The sequence below is a fragment of the Anomaloglossus baeobatrachus genome, chromosome 5 (genome assembly GCF_048569485.1).
Source record: "Anomaloglossus baeobatrachus isolate aAnoBae1 chromosome 5, aAnoBae1.hap1, whole genome shotgun sequence".
Classification (NCBI taxonomy): domain Eukaryota; kingdom Metazoa; phylum Chordata; class Amphibia; order Anura; family Aromobatidae; genus Anomaloglossus; species Anomaloglossus baeobatrachus.
The window spans coordinates 331,893,866-331,912,011 of record NC_134357.1 but is presented as its reverse complement, the minus strand read 5'-3'; the positions used below and the strand labels follow the sequence as shown (position 1 = coordinate 331,912,011).

General features: G+C 45.9%; 1 protein-coding gene across 1 annotated transcript in view; it reads left to right on the top strand.

Moving 5' to 3' along the window:
• Positions 1-18,146, top strand: part of VSTM2L (V-set and transmembrane domain containing 2 like) — a 139,373-nt gene that overhangs the window by 95,736 nt on the left and 25,491 nt on the right. Inside the window, exon 2 of the mRNA XM_075349811.1 lies at positions 5,955-6,124. Coding sequence (XP_075205926.1) covers positions 5,955-6,124 — 170 coding nt within the window. The remainder of the gene's footprint in view (positions 1-5,954; positions 6,125-18,146) is intronic.

Genomic DNA, 18,146 nt, shown 5'->3' with positions numbered 1-18,146 from the left:
GAAGCAAATGTAGTTTTCAGAATGTCTTTGGAGCTATAAGCCATGTGTTGAGTATTTGGGGAGTTATTTACCTCACTATTTGAAAGAGAAAACCAGGAGTGGAACAATCAGAGGAAAAGTAGAATAGAAACACAGTCACCACTTCTGTAATTTTCACTCACTCCTGGATTTGTCTTACAAATACTGAGGTAAAAAACTCACCAAATACTCAAAGTGTGCACATGGCCTGAGGCCACATTCACAAATTCAGTATTTGTAAAAGAAAAAATGGAGTGGAACAATCAGAACAAAAGTACAACACGGGCACCACTTCTGTATTTATCACCCACTCCTGGTTTTGGCTTACAAATACTGAGGTATAAAAAACTCCACATACTCAACGTGTGCACGTGATCTTAAGGGGAAATCCGAAAGATAACTTGGGGTTGAATATACTGACTGACCTGTGGCTGTTAAATGGCCGTTAATCATCTACATGTTTGCCGATTGTTACTAACCTTTTTGGTTGAAAGAGCCATGAACGCCACACATTTTAAAATGTAATTCTGTGAGAGCCATACTCTCCTGGGGGAGCGGCGGTAGTGGATCGGCTCAGAAGGTCCCAGGAGGCAGGGTAGGTGATGCTGCGGGCACGGGGAAGGGTGTGTTGCGACTCAGGATGGTCAGTGTGCGGAGGGTCGGCGATATTGCTGCGGGCTCGTCGGGTGTCGCTGCGGCTTTTGGTCTGCCGGCATGCTGCTTTGAATCTCCTGCAGTTGATGAGATCAACTTAAAGAAAATGGCTGCAGTGCATATGCAGATCGACACAATGGACTTCCAGGAAATGGCTGCAGAGCCATATCTGCGCACGCGCCGCCTTCACTGCCTTTTTCTTGAAGTCAATCTCATTAACTGTGGGAAATTCAAAGCAGCCCACGGATAAATGTTGCCCGCTGCCGCGACACCCCTTCGAGCACACAGTGTCGCCGACCCTACGCCACCACTACTGCCTAGGTAAGACATATGCAGAAGCACCCCCATTTTCCTCCCAGTTTTGGGGGAAAAAAAGTGCATTTTACAAACTGGAAGATTTGTCTGCAAGCCAGATGCGGCCATCAAAAGAGCCACACCTGGCTCGCGAGCCATAGGTTCCCGACCCCTGCGATAGACAGTCTGTCTGCTCTTCCATGGGCAACGTACGATTACTCTGTGCAAGAACGTCATTGTTTTCAGCAACACGTAGTTTTGCAAACTCAGGACGATGTACTGCCGAGAACAATAATTCAGAAGAAAGCTTAAAATTAATTACAGCTGATGAAGGAACATTTTGCACACTTGTCTGGAGAATGGCAGCCTGTTCAGTTAGGCCGAATATTGGGAAACGAGCGTAGCTGCATCCTAACAAATTGCCTGGATTGGACTTGAACCTTGGACCTCAGAATTGCAAGACTAGAGTGTTTTGTCTTCTTTCCATTACAACCACTTTCTGTCCCCCCTATTCTTTACCTTAACCTTTTCCCTATGTGCTGCAAGCCATTAATCTGCCGTTGTCACATCCCCTGTACTTGGGATATTGCAGGGTGTGATGTTTGATCTGTTGCTTTACTGCTCTGCAGACAGTTTATACTTTCGTCTCCATCACTCCTTCTCTCTGCGTATCGCTCTCTCCATCTATCGCTCTCCCCCTTCTCCCCATGCTGCAGGCTGTTCCCCCTCTGCATGTATCAGCTTTTTACGGTTCTGTTGACAGATGGTGCGCTGCGGCCCTTGAAGGGAAACTAAATACTACAGCTAAGGAGCCAGAGACAGGGGGGAATAACAGAGGGGAGAGAGAAAATGGGAGGAAGGTGAAAGAAGGATGCTGTGGCAGAAAGGTGGGAACAGGTGTGTAGGGGAAATTGGGGGATTAACACTCATATGCTTTATGGATGACCTTTGTGAAGAAACAGCATCATCTATATAATGCTGAAATCAATATTTTCTGGGCAAAGCTGACATTAATGCATGGTTATAGTGAAACGAATTCCTATTAGCACGCCATCTATTCATGCATGGGGAAACTGTGCTTACCATGATGCGGTAGAGCAGGGCGAGGTGCCGCAGCAAATGTAAAATTAGTACAACAGTAATGATAGGCTTATTGCAGCAGAAATACTTATACAATATGGACACAAATGCTATACCAGCCAGAAGCGACTTACTAAAGATAAAAAGTGGCCATTAAAGTTTATAGTGAAGCTTGTTGTGTACCCTTCCTATAGCCGGCGGCAGTCATAACATTTTATGTTACATTAATAGAAATGATCCAGTGTGTTGTTGGTCAGTCTATGATCAATTTAAATTAGCAGATGCCTACAATTTCATATACAACCGGTGGGTTTAATGGGTCCGAGAGTGAATTCTCTTTCATGGCTCTCCAAATTAGACTTCTGTATGTTCAGCCGCAGCTCCAATAATAAACATGGACGTTGCAGGGAGATCTAAGAAGCTGTCAGCCACCTCTGAACCTTTCATCCCTGGAGCAAACAATATGATAAGGCTGGAAATTCTAACTGTTGTGTTGTATCCAGTTGTGATCAATCTTTCGAGGCACGCCCCAATTTTCATGGGACTGAATAGACATCTAATTTCTACACTGTCAATATCTTATTGTAATATTTTGGCCACATGCAACATTATATCACCTATGTTAAGTCATCTTATGTATAACATACAGTAAAGTATAAAACGTGGCGTAACTAGAGTGCCCCGGTGCCACGAACATGTTGGTCAGATCTATCAGCCCATGTAGTAATGTCCGCCATCCTGCAATAATTGTTGCCAACCTGTAACAATGTCTCCTACCCTGGCCTCTTTAATAATGTCCCCTATCCTGGTCCCTTTCTTTAGTAATGTCTCCCATCCTGGCCCACAACTGTAATATTGTTCCTAGTCATAGCCCCAATCTTTAATAATGCCCTCCATTCTGGGCCCTTCATGTAATAATGTCCTCCATATTGGCTCCATCCTGTAATATTGTCACCCCATCCTGTAGTACTTTCCCCCCATCCTTGGCCCTTTATGTAATAGTATCCCAAATTCTCAGTCCGTACCTGTAATAATGACCCTTTATGTAATAATGCCCCCAACCTGGCCCTACCCTTACATAATGTTGCTTATTCTGAGCCCTCGTTATAATAATGGCTCAAGTCCTTGTGCCCTCTTGAAACACTTTTAAAAACAAAAAATAAACGATTCTTCTTATCGTGCAGCGCCCTCTTCTTAAGCCAGAGCTTGTGCAAGGGAACCGCCAGTGTATTAGTCTTATGACACCCACGACATACTGACATCAGCTGCCGGCCTCTGATACCCTGGCAGTCACTGTAGCTATTGCGGCGCAGGAAACTGGTGGACTCCTGCACCGCAATACACCTCAATTGCATATGCATCCGAGAACACACATTCAGCTTAAGACGACATTCTCATTGGCGGGCGGAGGCATGCATGCTAGACCTGCATGGTCTCGGTCTTTATATCCATGAGTATACAGTGTGCCCACCCATATCCTGTCCACCGCCATTAACTTGAGAACGGCGGCAACTATAGCATAGAAGTGGTGTCTAGGTATAGTAAAGTAGCCATGCGCTATGCAATGAAACTACCTAAAACGCCACCTGGTGGAAAACAACGGAGTTAGCATTTTTATCTCGAAAACGGAATGAGATAGAGAAAAAAGTGAATAACAAAGTTGTAGGGCATCATCAATTCAATACGAATCGACACCTTGCATACAGGAATGCTATGATTAGAACGTGTAAAACTCACTAGGCTGCGGACGTGAAGCGATACCTCATGGAGACCTTCCTACAAGTCATTGGGTATGATGGCTGCGTGGAGTGGCCTCCACGCTCACCTGACCTGACCCCATTGGACTTCTTTCTGTGAGGTCACATCAAACAGCAGGTGTATGCGATCCCTCCACCAACATTACAGGACCTACGACGACGTATCACAGATGCTTATGCAAACGTGTCACCTACCATATTGCACAACGTGCAGCAAGATACAGTATGCTGTCCAGAGTCCAGATGTGCATTGCAGCTGACAGTGGCCACTTTCAGCATCAAAGTTAAATGAGCGCCATATGCGTGACCAGCATTCAATGTTTTTTTGGGGGGGGTCATAGATTTCATATCATAGCATTTCTGTATGCAAGGTGTCGATTTGTATTGAATTGATGATGCCCTACAATTTTTTAATTCACTTTTTTTCTCTATCTCGTTCCGTTTTCGAGATAAAAATGCTAACTCCGTTGTTTTCCACCAGGTGGAGCTATAGGTGGTTTCATTGCATACTATACCTAGACACCACTTCTATGCCTATGGCTGCCGCCGTTCTCAAGTTAATGGCGGTGGACAGGATATGGGTGGATACACTGTATATAATATATTGTAGCAGGGAAGCTACTACAATATGCAGCTGAGAAGAATGCCTTGCATGGAAAACTTTTAATAGGCTTGTTTCCTGTAATGGGCAAAGGAAACGGTGCTCTCCCAACTCCATCCAGACAGTTTTTGCCTAATTATGAACTTTTGTCACCAGCAGAGATAAGATGTGAGTTATTGGACAGAGTATATACCGTACAGGTTTGCTCTTGTGGATGTTATGGCCTTTGAGTGACCCCATTATGAGATGTGATCCTGAACAAGGTTAACCCCTCTTAGGGTACTTTCAGACTTGCATTGTTTTTTTTTGGCGCAATCCGCTGTTTTGGGAAACAGCGGAATCCGTTAAGGGATTCCGTTGTTTCCCATAGACTTGCATTGATGACGGATTGTGACAAAAGTACCTGCGTTTCTTCCGTTGGCCGATGCTCCGTTGCTTCTGCTGGAAGCAACGCAGAATGTAACGTTAAATGCTTGTGTCAAAATGACGCCAACCAACGGATTCCGTTGGTTCCGTTAAAATTTAGAATGGTTCCCTATGGTAGCGGATTCCGTTGCTAAGTGCTTAACAACGGAATCCGCTGCTGGATTCCGCTAATTTATACTGAGCATACCCAGAATGAAAAAAAATGAAAAAAGAAATAAAACAGAGCCGACTGATTCCGTTAGACGGACGCCAAACGGATGCAACGGTCCGTTATTTCACAGGAATCAGCTAACGGATTCCTGTGAAATAACGGACCCGTTGCATCCGTTGACACCACAAAAATAACGGATGCGTCAAAACGATGCAGCAACGGACCCAGCGGATTCAACCTAACGCAAGTGTGAAACTAGCCTTAGCAAATTGTCTCTCCAGGAAAGGAGATAAACTCTAGCGCAGCGCCACCCATTGGAAGTAGCGATCCTAAAAGTCAGAAGTGGATTTTTAACAATCATTTGCATATGACTTAGGATTTTATGCCAGATCAGAATCCCAATTTGCAGACACGGTGTTTTGGGGTGCATACCCCTCGTCAGTGCAAAGTATGGGGTGTCTGGTCTGGCTCATGAGAAGCTATGTGGGGGGACCATGGGGGAACACTATTCTCCTTAAGGAGACTTTGCAAGCCAGTCTGGCCCCTCTTAGCACAGATTCTAATGGAGGTGAATTATCACTTCACCAATTTCTCATATAAGGTTGTACACAGCAATCTCTATTCCAAAAGGAAGATTTCTAGCATTAGGTCCTAAATCAGCCACTACCCGTACAATCCATATCAGTTCCCTTATTACACACAATCATCAGCCTTGGCTAAGAATAGGCTGTAATTAGGGAATTGACTGTACCTCTTTGGATAATAATCTTCGTAAACTGGATGTCTCTTGAACTGTCGTACGTAGAAGAGATACTCTACTTGTATACAGTATATACAAATATGTGCTTATTAGGTAAAGCTTGTTGTCCTCCTCTATTGGCATTTTAGCTTCTGTCTTTAGTCTTTTATTAACATTATGCAGTTATACTGTGATCCATATTATCTTTATAGCTGGCTTTTTTTCATATTTCAGCTTTATTCACGGAAATCCCTCAAGATGTTAGTGCACACCCTGGAGAAGATGTGGAGATGGCATGTTCTTTCCGTGGCAGTGGTGACATCCCGTACTCACTGGAAATCCAGTGGTGGTATATCCGGACCCACAAGGATTGGGCAAACAAGGAAACATGGGCTGACAGCCAGGTAACGTGGCGTTCTTATACATGGTGTAAGGCCATATTCTGTCCTGGCATTAGGCTGCTTGGTGCCCTCGGCATAATTACCATTTGCTGCCCCCACCCCAATGTGTTTTTGTTCAGTTTCACCAAAGCACATGTTGAGCAGGCAGCTAGGAAAATTAATTCTGGTTTCCTTCACCCACTTTTTTTCCTATTTATTTTTTGGTGGTTGTAAAAACACCATTAAATTAATGTGTTTTGGGTTTTTTTTACAAGCATTCATGCAACATTTGACTTACTTTTTCTGCAGTTTTTTATTTTTGCTTTTAATATAATCTATCGAAAATTGGCTTTTTGGAAAAACAAATTAAAAAAGTAAGCATGATTATAGTGTGAAATCCGGTCTCCTTTTTGTTGGAAAATGTTGGTAGTTTTCCTCTGGGACCCACGTCACTCAGTGTTTGGCTCTAAACTCGACAAATGTCATAGTGGCATTAGACGCTGTTCAGACTACAACACCCCACACTACGCTTTCTCTGGTGCTTCTGAGTTGAACAGGCAGGCTCGGGCATTGACCAGCTGTGTGCTTATTAATGTCTGGGCTAGCAGTCATTAACTGCTGCTAGCCTGCTGGTTACCTTTTGGATCACATGTTGCAGGAGACCTATCACAGTTACTCCCCGCCTTTTTAAGATGGAGGAATCTGTCTTCTCATGCAGACCATAGCTTTTGCTAAACCAATCCGTGTACTGTTGTTCTCCAGGAACTGGTGATTTACTGCGTGTTGCTTGGTGTCTTGTGGAATTTCTCCTGTCGTCTGCTTATTTCCTCCCTGCTCTTTATTTTTTTTACTCATCACTTGTTGTCTGATAACTCTGTGTGAGCATGCTGCGTAATAGAGCTTTGGTCCATATCTAAGGGTTCAAGTACTCCTGTCCTGGCCCTCTCCTAGGGTGGTGAGGAGGGGGTATCAGTTCAGAGCTGGCCAGGACCATGAAAAGGAAGGCGGCCCAGACATCATCACCATTAGACATATCTCTGTGAGTAGGGATAGCTAGGGCCTCCTAGTCTGAGGGCCAGTCTAGAAGCCCCGGTCCCCTGTTGACGTGTTGGGTGGTTCTCCCCCTCCCCGCTAGCCCAAGTATGTAACCTCCACTTGTAAATAAAGAAATTCCTGCACAGCAAGAACCGGTGAGTGCCTTCATCTCTTCTTACATACATTTACTTGGATATATCTCTTCTTTAAATGAGCACCTCGGAGCGGCATGGAAATTTACCTGGTTACTAGAGCAAACTAGACACCGTTTGTATGGGATCAGTGCAGCAGTATTTAAGAGCAGTGCCCCAGGTTCTTCCTTTTTGTGATGTCCTGGTCCCCTGTTACCCCCCCCACATCCCGTGACACCACATCTGTGTTGGGCACAGGTATTCCCCAGACCCTGTGCTATAGAATAAGGTGTCTACCCTGCATCTGGGCAGAGAATTAATAGTGAGATAGTCGTGAATGGGCATACCTCTCAAATTCATGTCAATGGGAATTAACATAATATGGCAAATTGATAGCATATAGATACTGAACCTATTGCAGTCAAACTGCAAAAATAGCATTTTTCCATATATCCTTAGTTTCACTTAGGCCCATTAGCATCTGTGCCCCCTTAGAGCCCATTTGCGATTCACTGCCTGGTTAGTACTAGTGGTAGATCAACTAATTCAGCGGCCATTCAAGGTAGTCACAGGAACGCTTCTCGTTTAACTTTTCAACTGGTTTATTGAACTTCAGAAACCAACATAACAAAGTAAAACAAGCAACAAAAGCCTTTTTGGCACAAAGAATGTAAAAGAGCAGAAACACGTTCCATATAACTGCAAGTTATAGCTAAGCTTCAGGGTTCCACTCTTTACACCAAGAGTACAGCTCTCGAGATCTGCTGCCTCCATACACAGAACCCCAAGTGTCCCACCCATCTCTTTAGCTGTTCCCAAAACCCGACCATGTTAAAAGCCATTCAACCCTTTCGGTACCTAGCATACTGGTGGATACATCCGGATTCATATCACTGAGGCTAACAATCTCATTGATGCATATCTTCCCTCTTGTATTTTACCAGTGAACACCATCCAACTCTTTTGTCACAGAAGACTAATAATGTGGCAATGAATGAAAATTGGGCAATACGGGGCGCTAAATAGAAGGACACCATGAATATTGGACATAAAGGAAGCACTAAACCGAAGGGCACTAAATGAGCAATAGATGGCAAATGGGCACTATGCCCATTTTCCATTGTCTTGCTACCTACTGGGCTTTTTACATGAAAAAAAGGCCACTACGCTGTCTCCCTTCCCAACTGCTGTGGGATAGTGGCAGCGGAAGAAGATGGTAACAAGCTTCCGTTACAGTGCCTAATCCCCTGCCTGTGTCCTGACAGTAGCAATCAGTCTGCATCAATATGAGGACACTAAACGAGAGCTGATGCGACTATAAGTGGCAAAGATGAGCAGCAGCAGTGGGTCAGCCGCGAGCAGTGTACAGCCGAAGAGGGAGCAACTTGCACCTGACTTGCTGTTGCCCCCTTACTACAGTCTGGTGGCTGGTGTACTGTGTGATCACACAGGTTGGATATAGCTAAGGCCCACTATTGACATAGTGACTAAAATCCAGTTAAAATGCCATGTTTTATTCAGTCTCTGAACTGAACAAACCAGTTTTAGAAGAGCGCTTTATAAAAATTAATAATTTAGAAAATTCTCTTTGCTAAACTAAAACATTTCTGCCTCGGTTGGCATTGAGCTGGCCTTCATAAGGATATCAGCACAAAGAACTTGTCCATATTCTGGATCCTATAGTATCTTGAATCTAAAACTTAAACTGGTTAATTATTGCAGCTATAATGAATATAACTGCAGTGCTCAAAGTGGGGAGTATACTTGTACGTTCTTTTTTAGGAAAAGTCTGTAAAGGAGAAAAATGACAAAGGGAACACAGTCCCCTAGCAGCCCTGCATGATGGCTCGTTCTAACAATGTGCCATCACTTTTTCTGATGGGAACACCTCTTTAACAGTGTCAGTCAAGGAAAATAGTAACTGTGTTTCAGGCAATTTTAGGCAGGATAACAGAAAAATAGAGGCAACATGTAAGTCATTCTTCAGATTTTTTATTTTTTTTTGTGGGGGGAGAAGTACGAGAAAAATGGACAATTTTTCATGAGTGCGCTGTGTGACGGGGTGTACAGCAGAGCAAGGAGAGACAACAGGCCGAGGAACGATCCAACAGGTTTATTCACAAGAACACTGGAACAGCACACGATAAGTCCACGTAAAACAGATTCGGGGGCCCTTCCCGACAATCCTCGGACCGGATTACAAAGCAATCGTCCTTACAGTAGTCCAAACAGTTCCACACAATCCCACGGGCCGCCACACAGGCCTAGCTCCGTCCGTGTCCACAGCCACACAGGCTGGAGCTCCTGCTCCCTTCAAGTTTCAGCTCACTCTGCCTGAATCTCCCAGGTAAGCAGAGTTTACACTAGTTGGACTCTAGGCCCACCTCCCCCTACTCCCAGGGATGGAAGTGCCTCAAGAGGATATAACCTTGCATTTTAGGGGGTGATTACCTACAACAATAGAAATGTACACAGACGTAGTTCAAATAAGACAAAGAACCCAGCTTGAAATAGGAATCTGTACAGCATATACAGTGAGAGGGTAAATTACATCTTCACAATCCCTCCCCCTCCCAACTTGTGTACGTACTAGGGACCTCTACAGGTCACTGGTTAAGTACACACAGGCAGAGCGTTACTTACATGTGGCTTCATGCAGCCACGAATTGGCATCGTAGCTCTCCCACATCATTGCCCAGGAGAACAGCTGCAGGCAGACCACCCATCACCCCAACCACACATCGCCGGACCCCAAAACCAAAGTTCAGATCCACAGTGGCTGTGGGAATAGTCCTCCATTGTCCACCAGCCAGTTCAATGACAATCCCAGGTCCTCTATGGATTGCCTCAGGCCGAACCACTCGGGGATCAGCCAGTGTGAGGAAAGCACCCGAGTCACAAAATCCAACAAGTCTCTGTCCATCCAGCACAACCTCCTGCAAGTGCTTACCTCGATGAGCAGAAGTCGTCATAACTGCAGGTCGCACCCCGTAAACTCCTGGTGGTGCAACATGGGGGGCTGAGTCACTAGGCCAGTCCTCACATAGCGGTGCCACATCTTCCTCCATGGCGCTGGGCTGTAAATAATTAACAATCCTATTGGGCGCAGGATCAGTCCACATTTGAACAACTGGGCAGGAGACTTGCCGATGCCCTGGCTGTCCACATTGATAGCATCTGAGCTGGGTCTCCCTCCATCCAAGGCGTCCTCTTGGGTAAGGGGTAGGGGAACTTGGAGGCCGGCTCCCACCTGAAGGTGCTGTAGGGGTTTGAGGATGATTCCTCCATGGCCTGGCTGGGCATGAGGCCTGCAAATGCCCGGGATGCCTACAAACATAACACCTGCGCTCTGTTACTTCCTCTCCCCGGCGTATTCCAGAAAGTGCAGTAGAAGCAACTGGAGGCACATTAACACGGGTATCAACATGTGGTGGCTTAGAGGAACGGGGAACAATGGGGACAGAATAACTGGGGGCATCCGGTGTTGTGGAGCTGTTAGGCGTCTCTCCATCCTCCAACAGAACCCTCCACTGAGGCTTGATGGTGAGAGCCTCATCAGCGAGAGCAGCAGCTTCCTCCACTGTCGCTGGTTTTCTCTCACGCACCCATTCCCGGATCTCAGCGGGGCACTGGGCAAAGAATTGTTCTTTTAGGATGACCTGCAGGAAGGTCTCCCAAGATAAGGCCTCCTCTGCCTCCAGCCAGCGATTACATATTTGTTTGAGTCTATGAGCATATATCTTAAAAGACACTTCCCCATCACAGGCTAAAGCACGGAACTGAGTCCTGTAAGTGTCTGGGGTCACAGCATAATGTTCTACAATAGTCTGTTTAATATCCGCATACTCACAGTTCCACCGAGGGTCCATAGCTCTATAGGCTTCAGCAGCTCCCCCCTCTAGGAGCCCAACCAGATGCCGGACACGCTCCCTGTCCGGGACTTCCATTAATCGACACTGATGCTCAAAGTCCTGGAAGAAGCCCTTAATGTCGCCTGCAGCCTCATTAAATGGCTTAAAGTCTTTGCGGGACACCCTGGGAAGTTCCCTCATGATGGGTGCTGGGGTTACAGTCTGTCTGGAACCTCTCGCGGCTTCCACAGCGAGCTGCTTATCCAGCAATGCCATCTCCTCCATCCTGCGCTCCTTCTCTTCAGCTCCACGCATGGCCTCCCTCTTATCTTCTATGGTGGCCTCATCTCCAAGCAGTGCCATCTTTTCCTTGTACCACACAACCCATTGACTTTTTTGGGTATTCACCTCCAGCTCCCGTCTTTCCTCCCTTTGCTGTGAGGATCCTTCCTCCACGTCATTTTGCGAGCAGACTCCTTCTAGCGCCTCAATCAGCTGCTCCTTGGAGAGTCCTTTGAAACGAACTCCTACTTCACGGGCCTTTGATTGCAGGCTCCCCAAAGTCCAGGTCTTGTACTCTGCAGTGCTGGTTCCTGATGTTGAGCCATTGTCCTCCATTCCTTCTGCTCTGATCCCACCGCTGCCACCCCAGTTTGTGACGGGGTGTACAGCAGAGCAAGGAGAGACAACAGGCCGAGGAACGATCCAACAGGTTTATTCACAAGAACACTGGAACAGCACACGATAAGTCCACGTAAAACAGATTCGGGGGCCCTTCCCGACAATCCTCGGACCGGATTACAAAGCAATCGTCCTTACAGTAGTCCAAACAGTTCCACACAATCCCACGGGCCGCCACACAGGCCTAGCTCCGTCCGTGTCCACAGCCACACAGGCTGGAGCTCCTGCTCCCTTCAAGTTTCAGCTCACTCTGCCTGAATCTCCCAGGTAAGCAGAGTTTACACTAGTTGGACTCTAGGCCCACCTCCCCCTACTCCCAGGGATGGAAGTGCCTCAAGAGGATATAACCTTGCATTTTAGGGGGTGATTACCTACAACAATAGAAATGTACACAGACGTAGTTCAAATAAGACAAAGAACCCAGCTTGAAATAGGAATCTGTACAGCATATACAGTGAGAGGGTAAATTACATCTTCACACGCTGTATCCAATTTGAATCCATTTTTGGCCTATGTAAGTGATGCGCCCATGGGGTCTTTGGGGGGAGGGTTACCTGTCACCGGGCCAGTTTGGGGATGTCACAGTGGCCAGACCCGGCTCAGTGATCCCACGGTATCAACCAAAGATGAAGGGGATGATGGGGAAGATGATGGGAGTGGTGGTTATTCGTGAGGCCACCTGTGGTACACGGCCAGGTATTAGCCGCCACCGCGGGAGGCCTTCTCCAGGGTGGATGATAACGCAGCTCAGATGGTACAGCTCTCCACAGGCAGAGCTTAGGCCCCAGGGAGGATGTCGGGAGTAGTAGTAGTACACTCTAATGAAGGAGCGCAGGGTGCGGGAAGGATCAGACGACACAGCAGCTGCAGTTTAAGTTCTTTACTCACTGAGATGTCACCGCCTTTGGACTGCCGGACTCCACTTTCATGGGCTCCAGCCGATCCCGGATAGTTCGGAGGTTAGAACCGGTGTTTCTTTCAGTGAGCCCTTCTTCCCTGCGCTGTGTTGAGAGTCCCTGCGGCTTGAAGCTATGCTGGGACCCAAGTCCCGGGTATAGCAGACAGCGCAAGTCCGTAGTTGGAGCCGCCCTATGGTCACGACTCCTGGCTCTATATGCTGCTGTGCCCTGGGCACTTTGTGTGAGTCAGAAGACTTAGAATCCTCTGCCCGGTGAATTCTGCTGGCGGGACTTGCACTGCCCACCAGCCTAGGGCTCCGCACCCTGAGGTTGGGGCCGGTCCTGAGGGTGCTCAGCTCTCCCCTCAGCGACCGTGTTCTCCTGCGTCTGTCCTGGACTAGACTCCTTGTAAGTGTGTGTGTGTCGCCTAGCTCCCCGGTGTCCGGTGTCTAGCTCGTCCCCCCTGGGTTCCTGAACTAGTGAGCAGAGGGTCCACTACATTAGTGATGGCCACCCTCCAATGTCCCTACCCTAGCCCAGTCCCAGTGAGAGGGCATCTGACTGTGTATTTTGGTGGATTGTGGTGGTTTTACTGGCGATGACCTCCTCCATATACGAGATGAATACTGCAACTCTGGTGAGGTGTAGTACCCTGTGGAGACTGAAGCCTCAGGGGCGCCACATCATCTTTCGGCATCAGTAGCGCTTGTTCTTCTTGAACGAAAAAAACAAATGTTCAAAGCTTCCACCCATTTAAACATTTAAAGTGGACAGTACTGACAGTACTGGGGCGACACCAGCATGCCAACCAAGTGCTATTGTTTTTTGTTTTTTTTTTCGTAAACCCGTTCATTTGAGTTTGATCCACAAATTGAATACGAGAAGTGGACTTATGTTTTTCTTTTTTTCATGATTATTGGGATACAACATGTACATGAAACTGATGAGGTCTAACACTGGGCATCAAGTACCAGCCAGTGATACACTCTGCATCTACCATCAAAAGATTAACTTCATCCTTCAAGCAATTCTAATTTGCTTAGTCCTAGTGGTTCCTCCACAGAAAAACTACCTGAAAATTGGACAAACCCTACCTATCTGGAGCTGAATTGTACTAGTTTGTTGATAGTCTTCCTGGTGATATATGAACAAATTGACAACTGGGTTAAATACTCACCACCAGAGATGGTAAAGTGGCGAGCTGAAGTGGACCCATTTACCTTTTAGTAGGAATCGCTTGACTAAGCGCCCACCACGAGGCAGATGACAGGTGCCACTCCCAGGACAGTGACCAGGACTGTGGCAGCTGACACCAAGGACAGAGATGGACAGAGGTGCTGAAAGGCTGAGTCTCTAGTGTAGACAGGGATCTCTAAAATAGCTGAGGCAGACAGGACGGACACGCAGAGTCAGTATCAAGGACAGGACCCACTGGTGTAGCTGAGACAAATGGCACGGCCCGGGTTGACTGGCACCAGGTACCAAGTACCAACAGGTCAGGACAGACAAGTACAAGGTACTGACAGGGCATGATGTACAGGGACATGGTACCAACAGGACAGGACGGACAGGAACCAGGTACCAACATGACAAGGGGACCCGATAACTAGCTGGCTTGGGAACAAAACCAGTAACTAACTGAACACGTTGATCAGGCACCTCCCCTAGTGGGAGAGTGCCTTAAGTATCCAGTGCCTCTCAGCGATAGGCTGAAATGCACGTGAGTAAATACACGTCCCAGCGGGGAGGGGAGCAAGGGGTGCAGGTACACCAGCGCTACATTGGGCTTTACTTTTCCACTTCTCAGTAGGGTGTGCCCCTGTCCAATGAATGCTGACAATACCATACTCTGTGGGGACACATCCTTATGACAAGGAGAATTGGAACACTTAATCCAGGTGTAACAAACTAGGAGAGGCACAAAGCAGAGTTCAAAGAAAAAATGTTCCAAATTTTTCAAACAATAATACTGCCATGGTTACAACATGTATCTTGAACTATAAAAAAAGATTGTCAGTGCCAATTGATTATGGGGTATGCACACAAAGCCTCAGCTTCGCTGTTGATGTCCCTTTAATGACTAGGCTATAAATATTAATTTTCTAATCTTCTTACGGCTCAGCTTCCCCCTCCCTCCCCTGACTCTAACAATCTTTCCTTGTAGCCATGTGCTTGGATAAGAGGCAGTAATGCAAAAAATGTTCTGGGGATTTTTAATGAGGGCTGCTGTCTGAGCAGAGTCCAGACACAATTCATTAACACAAACTGCAATTAATCTGAGAAGGATGGAGCGAGCATCAAAAGATGATGACAAGCCAATATGAGCCGGTCACGGAGTGCTTTCCGATGCTCGCTGTGGACAGATCGTCCAACCTTAGCACTTTTTATGTTCTTTTTAATGATGGCTAAGCTACATTGTATTAGGTCACAGTTCATCATATGCTTTGCGGATTGATCCTTGGGAGCTTGAGCAATCATTTAATTTTCTGCATAGTGCATTGAAAACTCCCATTCTTATTTGCATAGGAGAGGACATATTCTCCTGGGTTGGCTTTTCATTAATTTACCTGAAATGTGCATGGAAACTGCTGGGGATCAAACATCATTAGTATAAAGTGCGAGACTTCTGACAGGGGTCACCTGGGAGCTGCTAACTCATTATAGTAGTTCTCGATCCTGGGCACGCTGCCCAAATAAAGGGTACAAGGCGCTGTGTTCTGAAGTAAAAATGCCATTGAATATGGGGTGACAGATACGACAGATACTCTTTAAGTTGCTTGTTTTGCTTTGAGTTCATTGATTGTCACGTAAAGTTACAGTAGGATGTTGGGTAATCAATCTTTTAACCTAGCGTATCATTGCTGAAACCTGAAAATTGTGGAAATCATGCTCATGAGGGTCTGAGAAACTAAGATACTGTCACGCTCGAACTAAGGGATGTCCGAACACACGGCATAACAGCTGCACGTGAACCAACGTAGGTCCGGCGCACAATAAAGAACACAAGAGGACACAATAACAGCAGTGGGCTCTGAACGCTAGGGAAGAGGAGTGGAGACACCTCCTGCACTCACCTGAGGCTATACCTTAAGCTCCCTAACATCCCTATACAGGTTATTTCACCCCATCGCCAATCACGTGCCTAGACCCTCGCTTGCCCTTTACTCACCCTGACTTGTGAGATAGCCAGTGAGAGTGCTAGTCCCACCACTGCATGGATATAACATAATGAAAGTTAGACCGGAAAATAAACAAAAAGGATATACGCCAACTTTGCGGTTCGAAACAATGACTGCAGCCAGCACTGCTTCCACCAAAAGGACTAACACCACCAGCAAGGCTTCCATGGCTACCAGTGTAACCTCTCTCCTCTCTGGCTAGTGTCAGAATGAATGTTCTATTACTGGTATCATGTGATGGATTATGTGACTATTTAAAGGGAATGGGTGTGGTCACAAACCAGCTGCATATGAAGAGAGTAAATCAGGAGCTGCTAGCAGAGAAAATACCATTAACCCTCACTGCACCAAAGGAAAGAAAAAAACCCATCTCAAGTCTCCTAATAATGGGAGACCATCGTGTCAGATACTGAAACTTGTAGTCGACTGAGTCCTGGGAATATTCCATGGCAGATGATTACACAATTATCCCATCTTTTATTAGTTAAAGGGAACCTTTCAGGTCCCATTTTTATAAAATTATTTTACACAATATTACAACACAGGGATGGGTAGGAAGGGGTTACTAGGCCACACATCACCCTGCTTGTAGGTTAGAACGCATATGGGACAAGTTCCCTTTAAAGGGAATCTGTCAGCAGGTTTTCGCTATGTAAGGTGAAGCCAACATGCTGTAAGGGTTAACAGAAAATTCAGAGCTGCCTGTCTTGTTACAGTCTGATTTGTTGTTTAATTTCCAAGTATGTATAACCAGCAAGAGCCTTATCATTGCTTGGACTACAAAGTCACTTGCACGGCAGTCCGGCACGCCCCCTCCTCTGATTGAGACCTCACAGTCAATGTATAATCTCTATAGAGAGCCTGGTGTGAGTGGGGGCAGGTCTCTGGACTCTGCTACATGACTAAAGCTAAAAATTCAGATTGTGTCAGAACAGCTGCACTCAGTAATCAAAGTGATACATCATTGGATTCAGGATCTCTTTGCCAACATTATGCTGCTCTCAGATAAGGTAGTAAAAACTGCTGACCCATTCCCTTTAAGGAAAGGGAAACTAGTCTCTTCACTATCCGTGTAAAGGCCCAGCCGTATATCTTCCTGTATTTCAGCTTCCTCTTAAAAAAGTTGTTAGTCTAGACATCCACTTCGATCAGAATGGATTTACTGTTTCTATGCAAATTTTGGATATTAAACCTTGCTCACGTTGTAGCATTCACCTCTTTGGTGTGACAGAGCTGCATGCTGGTCCATTTTTTGGCATCCGTCATGATTTCCCTTGCCCTGTGGGGATTATTCGAAAATACTGGAACTGGTAATGTCAAGTATTTTAACTAAAATGAATCGAGCAGTGCAATGTTAGAAATACCAACTCAATGTTAATGCCTACTGAGCATGGCTTAGAACGCTGAGTGATAAGGGCAAGCTGCCAAGGTTTGTTGTAGTAAATGAGTCACAACTAGAAAGAATAGTGGTAAAAGCCGGCTAAAGGTTTGCAGTGTTTTTACATTTTCTATAGAAGCGAGCCAGCTCTTGTTTTATTTTTTTTAAATACCTGTAAAAGATGGAAACAAATGGAGTTGGGCTGCTCCAGTGCTTTAATGTGTCCGATGATACCTAACCAAAATGTAACATCCCTGGCATCCCTTGAGGATAAGATTAACCATTTCTTCCTTATTACAGAGGTTGTCTTTTACGGTATGTGCGCACGCTGTAGTTTTGAGTTGTCACGCATTCATTTATTTTTATATAGTAAATTGTGTTGGTTGGACTCATAGATACCTGGGGTAGGTGGGTCTAACCGGATTTAAAAAAACAAACCCCAGTTCTGGACCAGAATTAATCCCGGGTATTTGGCTGGATACCGGTCCTCATATAAGGGCAGAAGGTAGAAAGGATTGGAGCAAGCGCGTTATACTTACCGAGTCTCCGGCGTGGCGGTAACTGCTCCCATGACCTCTCACCTTCCATGACCTTCCAGGGCCGCTTATTAGCCTCATGCATATTCACTGATGTTATGTGCTTCTATATCGTACTGTAAAAATAAATAAATTAATTTAAAAAATTGACGTAAGGTCACTCCATGATGATCCTGGCTCTGCTACATCTGAAGTGACAGCAAGCGGTCATAGAACATGACCGCCCACTGAGAGCTTCAGGCAAAGAATGAGCCACATATGTGGTCATATGTATCAAAAATATCTTTAAATAAGAATCCATAAGGATGCAAAAAATAAAGGAATTGGTGATCAATTGATGTTAAAATTAGTATTTT